At 39.3% G+C, this 13,821-nt stretch overlaps 1 protein-coding gene across 16 annotated transcripts in view; it reads left to right on the top strand.

Moving 5' to 3' along the window:
- The window catches only part of FAM114A2 (family with sequence similarity 114 member A2), a 50,495-nt gene extending 46,959 nt beyond the window's left edge, over nucleotides 1-3,536 (top strand). For all 16 annotated transcript variants that reach the window (XR_010157376.1, XR_010157374.1, XR_010157378.1 and 13 more), the window contains 2 exons: nucleotides 339-392; nucleotides 2,193-3,536. Coding sequence is in view for 7 of the 16 variants with exons in the window: in XM_518045.8 (XP_518045.4) it covers nucleotides 339-392; nucleotides 2,193-2,327 (189 nt within the window). In the remaining 9 variants the exon portion in view is untranslated. The remainder of the gene's footprint in view (nucleotides 1-338; nucleotides 393-2,192) is intronic.
- The last annotated feature ends 10,285 nt before the right edge of the window (nucleotides 3,537-13,821 follow it).

The following is a 13,821-nucleotide window of genomic DNA, read 5'->3' as shown; positions in this document are numbered from 1 at the left end:
AAGACCCTTGAGTTTTTTGAGCACATGTTCCATATCTACATGTTTTGTTTTAAAATGGTTCTAAGGTTTTGTGGTCAAATGAAGATACTTTTTAAAGTCAATAAAAAGGTATAAAACAATACACTGTCAATATGGATAGCACAGAAAGATATTAAGAAGGAAGTTTAAAACACTTACAATTTCCGTTCTAAAAATGACATTTTGCTCTCAGTCCAGACTTCTATGCTTATATTTAATATTTATGTATGGGTGTGTGTGTGTGTTTTAAAGTGTGATCGTACTCCACTTACTGTTATTTAACCTACTCTGCTCACTTAAAAATGTATTCGTTATTCCAGGTCAAAGAAATGGCAGATGTCCTTAACCCGTTAATCACTGCAGTATTTCTAGAGGTTAGTAATTGTTTTTAAGTCTCTGACTCCAAAGGTATTACGTATAATTAACTCTTCTGAAGCCTTTTGCTTTTGGCTTTTTTATTTTATTCACCATATTGGTAGTTTAGCCATATTGATGTAGATATGACAAAAATAGTGTATATTTGATGTGTATTCCTTCCTTATTAATTACAAAGCACACAGTTGAAGCTGCAGGGTACTGGAAGAAGCAGTAGATTGTCATTACTTAGTACTAATCCTTGACAGCTTAATGGACAGTTCACAGTAATGAAACACCTTCTGAATACCAGCTGGTAAACATGAAGGGCTGAAAATTACAGGTAAGCACTGCTTCCTAATTTAGGACTAAAGTTTATGCAGAGGTTTGTTACAAAACAAAACATGTTGTCATTTCCTTGCCAGGAAATCATGCTTTGTTTTGTCAGAAAGGTAGTGTTTACATTATCCTCATCATTCCATTAGATTTGAGAAGGTAGATGGTTTAAGTCAATGGAAAAGAGGATCCTGTGACTGATTATATTACCTCCCTATGTGATGTTTTCTGGATTCCATGTTTTAAGAACTCTACCTTGTAAACTAACTGTGCAGACAACATAGACTTTTTGATGATTTGTTTAAAACATGTTTATGTAAGTCTGGGGGGAGAAAATATATTTGATAGTTAAGTTTTAGATGTTAATTGAAAAAATGTTTTAACTACCAAACTCTTACTTCTCTAGTTTTAAATTCTTTTGACATTACCATCAAGGAAATGATTTTAATTCTTTAATTACACAGTTTTAATCAAGTAGTCAGGGAAACTATTTTGATCATTTTAATAATTTTTAAAAATATAAGTTTGTGATTTAGTAAATGGCAGAGTGGTGCAGTAGAAAAGACTTTGTAAACCAGAAGCCCCGTGTTGCCCTGGATCTTCCTTGATTTGTTGTGTGACTCTGACAAACTTCGTTATTTTCATGTGCAACATAAGAGATTTAACTAGACGATATCTGAGGTCCCTTTTGTGTGGGAAATTGAGTATTAAATGTCACACTGAATTTTAAATAGTACTTGCCATTGATAAATTTTAAAAAGGTAATATCACTTGATATGGGCTCCCTATTTAGTGGATTTTTTTTTTTGCATACAGATTTGAAACACTCTTGTCTTCGAAATTATACATTTTTATCTTAATGAGCTCTCTGTTGATATTCTTTTGAAAGGTGAGGGCTTTTCAGTATAAATGAAGTCCAGCAAACTGAGGGTAATGATTCTCTAACACTTCTGAAAAATGTTGTTCAAGATAGAAATATATCTATACTGTCATCTTTGAAAGCAGTATATGTGTGAAAGATGTTTATGTGTGTGAGCAGTTATTGTGCTCACTGATCGCATTGAGTCCATGGAAAAAGAGCTATCATAATGGGCTAGAAATTCTATAGGTGTAGGATTTATAGACTTCTGAAAGCCTCTTTCAGTAATTGACCACAATATTGTGACAGAATCTACCCTACTCAGTAAAGGAATAAATAAGCTTTGAATGCCAAGTCTGACCATGTTGCCAAAGAAAAGCTACCATTTCTGATGGGCAAGTTGTACAAAATGCTGACATTCTCTTTTGGTGCTCATATCATCTTAAGAGCTAAATTCTTCTCCCTATAATAGAGTTTACCAAAATGGCCAGGTCACTGCTCTTACTTGCCAGGCTATGAATTCAGTTAGATTACAAAAATTAATCTGTTCCCTTGTTGCCTTACAGTATATCTTCTCTTTTAAATAACTAATATTTTCTTTTTCTTGTTTTTTCAATCCTGGCAGGCATCAAACAGTGCCTCCTACATCCAGGACACCTTTCAGCTACTCTTACCTGTGCTAGAGATCTCTCTCATTGAGAACAAGATTGAATCACACAGGCATGAGCTGCAGGGCCAGAAACCTTTGTTAGAACATTGAAGAATGGAGACGTTTTGACCTGGGACTTGTGACGGCCAAGGAATGCCACCTTATTCTGGCTACTCCTGCAGAAATGAAGGAGTGGGGTTATTTTAGTATATAAAAATTCAGGCAGGAGAGATGGTTTAAAGAGGAAGATTGTTGCCTTCAGTGTTTGATTGAAGTATTCAGGTCCTCACAGTATTCTTTCCAGTTGTTGTAATTCATAAATTATTTGAAAAGAAACTTTTGTAGAAAGTCCAAGAATAATAACTCTAGATAAAGATTAGTGGGACACTCAGGCAAAAATGTTGGTCTTTCTTTGACATGTTGCAAAATGTTATCAATTTTGTCATGGATATAATTTGCAGCCCATGGATATAACTGGTTGATAAGCCACAGAAAAATAATTTAGTGTTCTAAAATTCATGGCATGTGTGGTTTATTAATGCCATGTACTTTCTCCTTTCTGGAATAAAATCTATGGCTTTAAGAAAACTGAGCATATGTAAACTCTGTGATGATTACCCTTTATCACATGAATTCTTGGAAATAGAAAGTTTCATCTGCTTTTTTAAATTCTTAGTAGATATTTGGCATTGAGGAGAAACTTGTAGACTATTATAGCCATGTGAATTAACTGTAGCAAAGTGCCCTTTTTCTTCAAATTGCTCCCCCTCCCCAGGATGACACACTTCATGTCATAGCTGAACCCTACTCTACTGGATTCAAGACCAGTAAATGCAATTTAGAGAAGCAGTTTTATGTTTGCAGATATTCTGAGTCTCTTCAGGATGTGTTTCGTGTCTACCATATATGCAGGATAAATTCTTTAACAGCAAACTCCAAAGGAATGTTGAAGCTGTTTTAGCAATGAGGATTTTTTTGTTTGAGTGTTGAAGTGGGCCATAATCCTTTAGAAATGATGTTCATTTATGATAGGATTTAACTTCTAAGGCATAGTTTATTTTTTCCTCTTTCCTTTTTGTTTTAATGTATTCTTTAGCATGTTTTTGATATAACTTTTATCCTCCAGATCTTAAGCTTTCTTTTGCTCTCTTCAGCAATTTAAGAGACTTAATTAAGCTGTCATCTTCCTAAAAGCTATTTTGGTATCCACTCTTTTTAAAAAAATTCTCCAACTTTGTGGTTTTTTAATGATTAAGGTTATTTGTTAGCTCTGCCCCTCATCTTCTAAAACCTTTGTAATAAAATGTATTAATCATGTTATTTGATCCTTTCATTTACTTTTGTAAACACGAGCCCTAATATCTTACTTAGACCAAAAAAAAAAAAAAAAAAAAGCAAAGCAAAGCCATAACATAGATTAGTATAAAGACTGTTTCTATGTAATCTTCTTTGGGGCAGGAGTCAGTTAGTAAGCAAGGAAGAGAAATAAATTTGGTTTAAAAAGGTATACCAACAGCACTACAATGTTACTCTGCCTATATTCTGTCTTAATATGATCAGAAAGTTTTTGAATATTCCTTTTTAAAGACAAATTTCACCCTTTCCAGCTTGAATATTTCTGAAGTTTCAGAAAAACAGTTGCCTTCTGGTTACAAAGGCTGGTGTCACCGGTTCTGAATTGTTGCCTCAAGCTTGGTTGATGTGTCTGAACCTGTATCCCTTGAGGGCAAAGTTTAGAAACTGGTCACTCTGCCTACTGTCTGTTCAGCCTCTTGTACAATGGCAGTTTGGCAGCTTTAAATCCTTAACCTAGAAATGTATTTAAGGTTTTTCTTTCAAGAAATGGGGTATACATATGAAGGAGAGAGTAATAACTCTTTTTATACACCTATTCAGATTTCAGCCCTGAATTTGGCAAATTTTAGATTAGGTCTCACATAAGGTAAATATGACTCACTAACTCTTTTTTTCTCATCTTCCCCACCCCCCCATATATATTTATTTATTTTAATGGAGTTAGGGACCACTAGTGAAATGATGAAAGGCCCAATTCTGAGTAACAATTGTCTACTCTTCACATAAAATATACTGAAAAATAATTAAGGTTCCTTGATCCAGTAGACATAGAGAAACATAAACATTCATGACAGATGAGTAGGTAAATTCAGGGATCACTTTGGAACTTGCTGGATTATGGTGATGGTTTTTGGATAGTATGTGCTTCATTATTTTATTTGGGGTAGTTACAGTGTTGTAGTTTTTTGTTAACAGCTACACTTTTGGTACTATTTTCCTTTTAAATTTTTGGTGTCTAAGATTTACCACTAATTACTAATATATGCCTTTCCAATTCACTTAAAACCTTAATAAGTGAAATGTTCAGGTATTGCTAGGGTAAATGTGTCTTTTCCTACTATTGAGATTTTAAAAGGCTGTGATTAAGAGAAACTTTATTAATTTGATCTGAAAGAAGTAGAAACCTCTATGAAACAATTTTTATTTTCCTTTGCATAATACCTTAGAAATGTGTTAAGGACAAGCTATATTTTCCTTACTTGCTTTTGATAGTTTTTTTTTTTTTTTTAAGCGTAGATATCCAGGTTGGCAGGCCTCTGAAATGTGAAATTGTAATTTTTATAGATGGCATTACTATGAATCTGAAATCAGTGCTAGGTGTACAAATGTGAATTTTTCAATCCTGTAATCAAAGAACAAGATCTTGTGGGTTCCTACTGCTGAAAAAGGGTGCTCTCTTTTGTACTTGTTTTTAGTGAAAGACCTTTTTGAGGGAGAGCCATTTTATAGGTAGTTGCTATTGATATCTCCATTTGAGAAATAGACATTTTTCTGTATTTCTAGAGGTGTTCTGAATTTTAAGCCTGAATTCTTCAGTTTAGAAAACCCAGAATAAAATTATACCCACAGTGGGCACTCAACAAGTGTGATATTTCACAAATGTCAGAGACTGAGATGTTTTATTATCTCTTTGTGTGTGTGTGTGTGTGTGATGGAGTTTCACTCTTGTTGCCCAGGCTGGAGTGCAGTGGTGTGATCTCGGCTCACCGCAACCTCTGCCTCCTGGGTTCAAGTGATTGTCCTGCCTCAGCCTCCCGAGTAGCTGGGATTACAGGTGTGTGCCACCACACCTGGCTAATTTTGTATTTTTAGTAGAGACGGGGTTTTTCCATGTTGGTCAGGCTGGTCTGGAACTTCTGACCTCAGATGATGCCACCTGCCTCGGCCTCCCAAAGTGCTGGGATTACAGGCGTGAGCCACTGTGCCTGGCCCTTTTATTATTTCTTAACACATGATATCTCTTTTCATAAAAGCCTTAAAAAGCATTTGAGAAATGAGGAAGTTCTAAAAATAATAAGCCTCTTAGTTAACATGTCATAAAGGCCTCTGGCAACTGTATGAAGAGAATTTTGAAAACTTGCCCACTGGTCTGACTCTCTGACTATATCCTTGATGTTCCTCAAACACTAGTTCATTCGGTCCTCCCTACTTAACTTGAAGCCCATCCTTCCCTGTTACTGTATCGTCCAGCCAAATCCCAAAGGCCCTTCATGTTTAATTATCATTTCCCCAGGCAAGTCCTAAAGACAATTTTTTAAAAAATCTGAATATTCTCTCAACTCATTTGTCCTTTGAGCTAAAAGCAAAGAAAGATTCATTATAGCTGTCACTTCACCCTCACAAGTCAATGTTGAACTTACCAGACATTTAAGTGTCTGACTGGCCTACCCTTATAAGAACAGATACAGAAACTGCAAATTGAGTGAAACCATCATCTATTTCTACTTGTGTCAGTCCCACATTTGTCTCTTTCTGTATACATTAGCCATTCTGTGCTCTCAAGCGAGTTATAAAGCTGTTCTGTATAGTGGAAATAGGTGATCAAAGTATGGTTTCACAAATCACATAGGTTATTTCCATAGAGAATGTTGTAGCTTCACAATGCTTAAAGAGGGGGAGAATAATGAGAACAAACCTCACAGGGAATATACTGTATAGAAGAGGTATGTTAACCATATAGTAAGTGAGTTCCAAAATTATTAAAAGTCTAGTTGCTCAATTAGGATAGGAGCAGACCTCTGTGGAGAGTAAGTCTAGTTAATGTTTGAGATACACCTTTCTACAGGTGGTTTTAGGGGGAAGCTGGGTTGACCACAGTGGAGACACATGCGACAGGTGAGGTCCCTCTAGGGCCAGTCTTCAGAGATTAGCATGAAGGCTACAGGGTGTCATCCTGTCACAGGATGACAGAGCACAGAGTCTGAGCTCTCTGTGTTTGGAGAGGTGGCTGACAAGAGTGTAGCTCTGCCTAAGCTCTCCTGGTGTCTGTTAAACTCTTGAGTGTATATGTATTTTTGAAGTCCAGTAGTTGAGGTCGGTAACTTGGTAATTCGCATATGGGGAGTCTGATAAGGTTTAATGTAACAGTCCCAAGGGGAGGGGGGCTCACACCAAGTTCTCACATATGGAATCTGATAAAGCGTCATACTCTTGAAGGGAGGGGGGATTTCACTCCAAAACATCAAATGGTGTAAAAAGCTATATTACAAAAGAAGTCATTTTCCCAACTTGACTGTGAATGTACCAATATGTTTAATTTTTTAAAGCGCATTTGTAAGTTGGAATGGAGGTAGTTTGCTACAGAGTTTCTACCAGCCATCCTCACCTGGGTAACTGTTGCAGTGACCTTGGCAGTTTCAGCCAAACCTGTTTAAACCTGAAGTGTCTACATAATTTCTGTAGCTGCTTATGTCGGAATTGTAGGACTTCTCTTAAGTGTTCATTACAACTGGGTCTTCCTTTACTTCTCATTGGCATATCATTGAGAGCAATAGAAACTGCAAAATTAGCTTGTATGTTCAAGCAAACATTCAAAATAAGAATTGAATAGTATGCAGTTATAGTATTCAGTAAATCAACAAACACTTAAGTACTCTTTTTTTCTGCATTTATATTGCTTACCATTGAGTTCCCAGCTTCTGACATAGGGTCTGGCATGTAGTAGGAAATGTTTGTTGACTGACTGAAAGAAAAGGAAAAAATAAAGGAAGAAAAGCAAGGAGGAGGCAGGGGAAAAGGAACTAAAGCTAAAAGCAAAAAACAAAGAGTGGCCTACTGTTTTGCTACCAGCAGAGAATATAGAGCTGGGAGGGACTCCAGAGTGTATATGGTTGAAACTTCTCATTTCACTGCTAGGGATGTTGATGCCTCATAGGAGGAAGTGACTCTCCCAAAGTCACACTGTTGGTAGGAGGCTCAGTTGGACCTGAACCCAGGTCTTCTGATCCCTGGCATGGGGTTCTCTGTGTTATACCAGAATCTTACTGGGGTTCTGCACATATACTGAGAGGTTACTCCTTCCCAGACAACTGGGTTAAGGGCTGGGAGAACAAAATGCAGAATATGTGATTCCTGTCCCAGAGGAGCTCACACTCGTGCCAGTGGCTGAGCAGTCTCTGCATTGTAGCTGCAAAGCCCTCTGAGAAAGCGAGGTAAGAGACCAGCAGGACTTGTTTTCTGGTCACCACCCTGCTGTTCTATTCTGGACAGGAACTGGTCCAGATAGGGTAAAGTTTAAAAAACCAGCAGAAACCAGCAGATGGTGACAAAGGTGATCTCTAGTTGCCCTCATTGCTCATTGGCATAAGACACTCCCACCAACGCCATGACAGTTTACAAATGCCATGGTAACAACTCAGAAATTACCACCCCCTTTCTAGAAATTTCTGAATAACCTGCCCCTTAATTTGCAGGTAATTAAAAATGGATATAAATACAGCTAGCCAGCAGCCCACAAGTACCAACTCTGGGCGCATTGCCCATGAACCCTGCCCTGCAAGGAGCAGTACCATTCAATAAATGATCACTGTCTAACACCACTGGCTCACCCTTGAGTTCTTTCCCAGGTGAAGCAAAATCCCTCCTGGGCTAAGCCCCAATTTTGGGGCTTGCCTGTCCTGCAACATGTAGCAACCACAAAGGGATGAATACAGCGATCAGGAGGCAGTGACCAGTTCAGCAATAAGACGGTGGGGACAGTGGCAATAGAGATTGGTGGAGAGGCAAGATGAGAGATGGTGAGAGATGGTGACTGACAAGGAAGTGGGAGCCAGCAATCAGCGGTCAGTTGGATAGTAGGATGGCAAAATGGAGAAATGGTCATCAGCACTATGGTGATCAAAGCTGCAGAGCCAAGGGCTCTTTTAAGAGCCATCTTTCCTGGGAAAAGCCAAAAATGCTCCTGGGCAATTTTGGGGCTTGCTTGTCTTGCAACAAAAAGAAGTGAGACAGCTGCTTGGTTGTAATGAATTGTGGTTGAGTTGGATGGACATGTCCCAAATCTGGTTGTGATTGTTGAGTCAGGTAAGCATTGCAAATGTTTGTAGATGCATCTGTCAATATCTTCAAATTGCTACCTTTGTTTTGGTGATTTATGTCTTAAGGGGCCAATTTCTGCTATGTATGGAACTACAGAATCATCTACTGTACATCAGCCACCGGTTGTTAAAAGAGGAAACTAACATGTATAGAGCAGTTTGAATACCAAGCATCATGGGGTACATTTTTCTTTGTAATTCTCACAACTGCTCTGTGAGGCCAGGCAATGGCACTCCCAGTTTATGAGCTGCCAGGAGGGTGTAGAAGTTAAGAGCAAAGACAGGCTCAAAAAGGAATCTCAGCTCCCTCATCTTCCAGGCCTGTGACCATGAGCAAGTGACTTACTCCCTTAATTCAATTTTGTTATCTGTAAAATCAATCTCATAACAACACTTGTTTTATAGTTATTGATAGGATTAAACAAAATAATTATATAAAGTGCTTAGAACAGTGCCTGCCACATAACAAGATGAGCTTATGCTCATGAACTCATAAGCACTATGCCAGGCATTGTTCTGAACATGCATTACATGTATTAGTTATATGTATTAATTCAATCCTCACAACAACCCCGTGAGACAGGTACTGTTGACATGCCTATTTATAGATGGAAAAACTGAGGCATAGAGAGGTTAAGTAACTTACCTGGGGTCACAGAGCCAACAAGTGGTAGAACCAGGATTTAAAGTCAGGCAGCTTGGTACCAGAGTTCCTGCTTTTCACCATTTCATTGCACTGTCACTATAAGCTGTTGGTAAAGAAACCTCAACAACTATTAGTTATTTTATTATGATGAGTATGATAGAGATTCAGAGGGTTAAGCGACTTGCTCAAGATTTCACAACTCTACATGGCAGAGCCCTTGCAGTGTGAGTCTAGGTTGTCTGGTTCCCTAACTCATGCTTGTTCTGTTGTATTTCTTTAAGGGGAAAGGCTTGGGAGGTGCCTACTTAGAGATAAATGTCCGTGGGGGAGCATCTGGACAGAGTATCTACAGCCACTAGGAGTTGGCATAGAAAGGACAGTGTGGTGACAAGTCATGCTTGCCACAGCAGGAACAAGGGCTTCAGTCAGGTAGGAGCGTCTATATCAATTCCTGATCAGAAAGAAAACAGGAGTACACAAATGTTCTTAGCAGCTTTATTTTTAATAAATAGAAGATACTTTAGTAAAAGATGCTTTATTTGTAAGAGCCCCAACCAACACAGATATCTTTCAGCTGGTAAATTAAATAAACTGTAGTACATCCATACTGTGGATTGCTCTCAGCAACGAAAAGGAATAAACCATCAATACATGCAAAAACTTGGGTGAATCTCAAGGGAATTATGCTAAGTGAAAAGATCCAATTCTAAAAGATTGCATACAATATAATTCTATTTATATGGCATTAAAATGACAAAAGCTTAGAAATGGAGAACAGATGAATAATTGCCGGGTATCAGGGATGGGGGAGGAGGTAGGGTAGGTGTGGTTTTAAAAGGGCAACATAAGGGATCCTTGTGGTGATGCAGTATCTTGACTGGTGGTGGTTGGTAAGTGGACACATGAGCCTACAAATGTGATAAATGTATAGAACTAAAGGCGTGTGTGCCATACACACATACACACACACCATATAAATAAGTACTGTATTTATTTATGTAAATTTCTTACATGCATGCACACGCACGGACACACACACACCATATAAATAAGTACTATATATATTTATTTAATGACACCGTAGTGTTGATGACCATTTCTCCATTTTGCCGTCCTGCTATCCAACTGACCGCCGATTGCTGGCTCGCACTTCCTGAGGAATCAGAGTAAGATAGATGGATTGTATCAACGTCAATATCCTGGTTGTGAAAGGACACTTAGTTTTGCAAGCTGTTATCATTGGGGGAAACTGGATAAAAGGTACACAGGATTTCTCTGTTTCTAATAACTGCACATGAATCTGCAATTATCTCAGTTATTTCAAGTATTTTTAAAGGAAGAGGAGGTCTTTTGTGCCAGGGATCCAAAAAGTCAAGCAATGTGGCCCACTCCCCAGGAGTGGAAACAAAGACCTAGTGGGTCGTCTGGTCCTTTTGAGTGTCCCTATCATGAGCACCCGGAAGCAGGACTGGTGGCAAGTGTGGCTCAGACTGGCTCCTCTCAAAAAGCAGGTACATTGGTAGCCAAAAGTGGGATGAGAGGAGTGCACGAGTTTGAGAAGGTTTCCGGAGGGGTTCTATCATTCTTCATTGAAATCCACCAATTTAGTAGAAAAGATGGTTATGGAATTCTGTTTCCAGCATCATTAACACCATATGCTGCATTAAACAGATGAAGGAAACTCTACAAATTAAATGAAAGTTGCCCAAGACAGTTGAATACTAATTCTGGCTCCACCCCTACCTCACAGGATTTATACTGAGATACTTTCTATCTATTAATCATGATAACAGCTAATATCAACTGAGTAGTTACTGCATGCCAGGCCACTGTGCTGGAGGTTTTAAATACATTATCCTATTTATCTTCACAATAGTCCCACAAAGATGGAACTGTTCTTATCTCTGTCTACAGATGAAGACACTGTGGCCTGCAGAAGTTAAGACATCAGCCTGAGGTAATGTGGTGCGAGGGTGGTAGAGTGGATTCAACCCCTGTTCTGCCTGTGTGCATAACCACTGCACTAACTGCTTCTCAGTTCTCAGCCATAAAAAGAAGAGACTGAGCTAAAGTCTTTGGATTCTTCATGGTTAGAGTGATGTTGAGCCAGTTAGCTAATTCTGCCCTGAACTTAACAGGAGACAGTAAAGAAATAATTTAAGAACTCCCAATTTTGCCCTATGGGGAGGAAGACAAACCTGGGCAGGTTGAGGGATAGAGGCAGCCAGCACAGACAGGGTAATGGAATGATTGTCACCCTTTGAAGAGATGTGACTTACTGAGGATATCCTGTTATATCCTGATTGGATGTGAAAAATAAGCCTGCTCTCTCCAGCAGAGTTCAGGGTCTCTGAAGAGTCCTGATGGTTGAATGCATGCCTGTCTCTTCATTACCTAAAATACAGTAAATGGGAAGACAAAATATCTGTGAGCTTGCTCAGTCAAATTCACAAAGAGCCCGCCTGGAAAGGCAGCTGGTCCTGCTAAGAAGTCACAGGAAGGAAACCAGGACAGGATGCACCAAAGGTGGAAGGTGGAAAAGAGATGCCAAGACCCAAATTAAGAGGATAGAGAATCAACAAACACAACAACAAATAAAAACAAATATTGCCAAAGGTTTTCTGTTTTCCTGCATCTTGTAGTTCCTTGGGATTTAAGGAGGAGACTGGGTGGTTCTTGCTGCTTCTGTATCTTCAGGGTTGCATCCCCACTCAAATGGAATTGGGTAAGGGACCATTGCCACCTAGCATAGGCAGCCCCATCAGCTGTCAGTGATCATTTAAAATCCACTTCGGCTTGTAAGCTTTTTCCTGCTCATTTTCCCTTAGGAAGCAGAACAGCAATAAGTTTAAGAGTGAGCTCTGGAGCCAGAGAGCCTCAGTTCAAGTCCCAGTTCCACCTTTTATTGCCTATGTGCCCTGCTCATCCAACCTCTCTGCACCTCAGTTTGACAATCTGTAAAATGGGATGGTACCCACTTCACAGGGTTGGGTAAGGCGATGCACTCCACCCCATCAATGTTAGCTATAGTTGATTATGACTATAAGATGGTGGAGGATATTCTGAGACACCAAATACTTCCTCATATTCTGCCAGGCAAATTTGTGTCTGTCTTAATTGTATGGCTCTGGGGCCTCCTGAAGGATGAGAGGAGAAGTTGGGCTTCTTGCCTTAGTTTTTTAGCTTTTCTTTCTCAGCCTCAGTTTCCTAATCCATAAATGAGAATAATAACATCCACCTCTGTTTGCCTTGTGACATCTTGGGCATCTCTTAACATAATGTATATGGAAATACTTTATGGAGTATATGGAAATACTTTATGGAGAATAAGGCCTGGTGGTGAGGACTAACATTTTAAGAGATATTCTTGAGTAAATGATGACCACTCTGAGGCTGTGTTCTCCACTTTAAAATGTAAATAATAATACCTGCTTCCAAGAGTGAGGATTAAGATGATAAAGCCCTTGGAACATGGTACCAGTACAGAATCTGCTTCTCCCACCCTTTGCGGTCCCCTACCTATGATCATGTTTCCTAGTTAAGGAATCCTCATTTGGATTTCTGGGTTGGCAGTGTGAGAGGGGAGGGTGGTTGTCAGGTGAAGTAAGCCCATGACTAAGCCTCATTCTAGCCACCTCAGCCAGTTTGAACCTGCAGTATTATGGTTATTTCCTCCATCCTAGAGTCGGAGCTACTGGTTGGATCCTATCCCCCTTTCTTCCTGACCTCCCACACTTGGTGAATAGTGAGTTTTGCTTACATATTTGATTTAGAGAATGGCAGGAAGGGATCTGGGATCCTGAATAAAGCATTTGGGGCCAAATGATATTCCTGTGATCACTAGGCTTCTCTCAAGTCTCTTTCTTGCTACTTCCTCAAAGAAGATGCAGTCACTCATATTTCCAGTACCCAGTGCATTCACTCATGCATAGGCAAATAATGAATACAGTGAAAACAGCCAGCTTCTGGCCAGTTCTTGCTGATGCAGGCAAGGTCAGATGGTGTCTAATAGCCATGGTACCACCTTTGATTTGTACCAGATTTGTAAAGAACTTTCACATAAGCATTTCCACTTCTATTTTAACGCGAGGCAACTGAGGTCCCCAGGAGTCAAGATAGGGACCAAAGTCACTCAGCTAGTAGGTGACGGTGCTGAAATGTGCACCTTGTGGGTTTTTTTATGAGACCCATTCAGCTTCCTTCAGAGAGTGGAATCTCACACAGTGGATGAAACCCTCGTTTTAGTGGACCAGGCAATAACTTCTCAGCAGACAGTAAAGATATTTCCTGTTGTGAGGGCTTTGCCTTCTTCACCCAGGTGAGAAGCTGACCCTAGTGTGAATAGCGATGACCTTGATTGTGGTTACAGGGCTCTGGAGGGGCTCCTCACATATGCAGTTGCCTGACTTCCTATATATAGTGCAGTGTTAAGATCATGAACTCTGGGATCAAATTGACCTGGGTTCAAATTCTGGGTAAGCTGCCAGCCGTGTTATCTTGGGCAATATACTCTCAAAGCTGTACTTCTTCTCTTATAAAATGGAATAAAATGAACACGTATCTTACA

Source organism: Pan troglodytes, chromosome 4 (assembly GCF_028858775.2).
Source record: "Pan troglodytes isolate AG18354 chromosome 4, NHGRI_mPanTro3-v2.0_pri, whole genome shotgun sequence".
In the NCBI taxonomy this organism is placed as follows: Eukaryota; Metazoa; Chordata; class Mammalia; order Primates; family Hominidae; genus Pan; species Pan troglodytes.
Note: the sequence above shows the minus strand (reverse complement) of the source record. Positions and strands in the feature narration are given on the sequence as shown.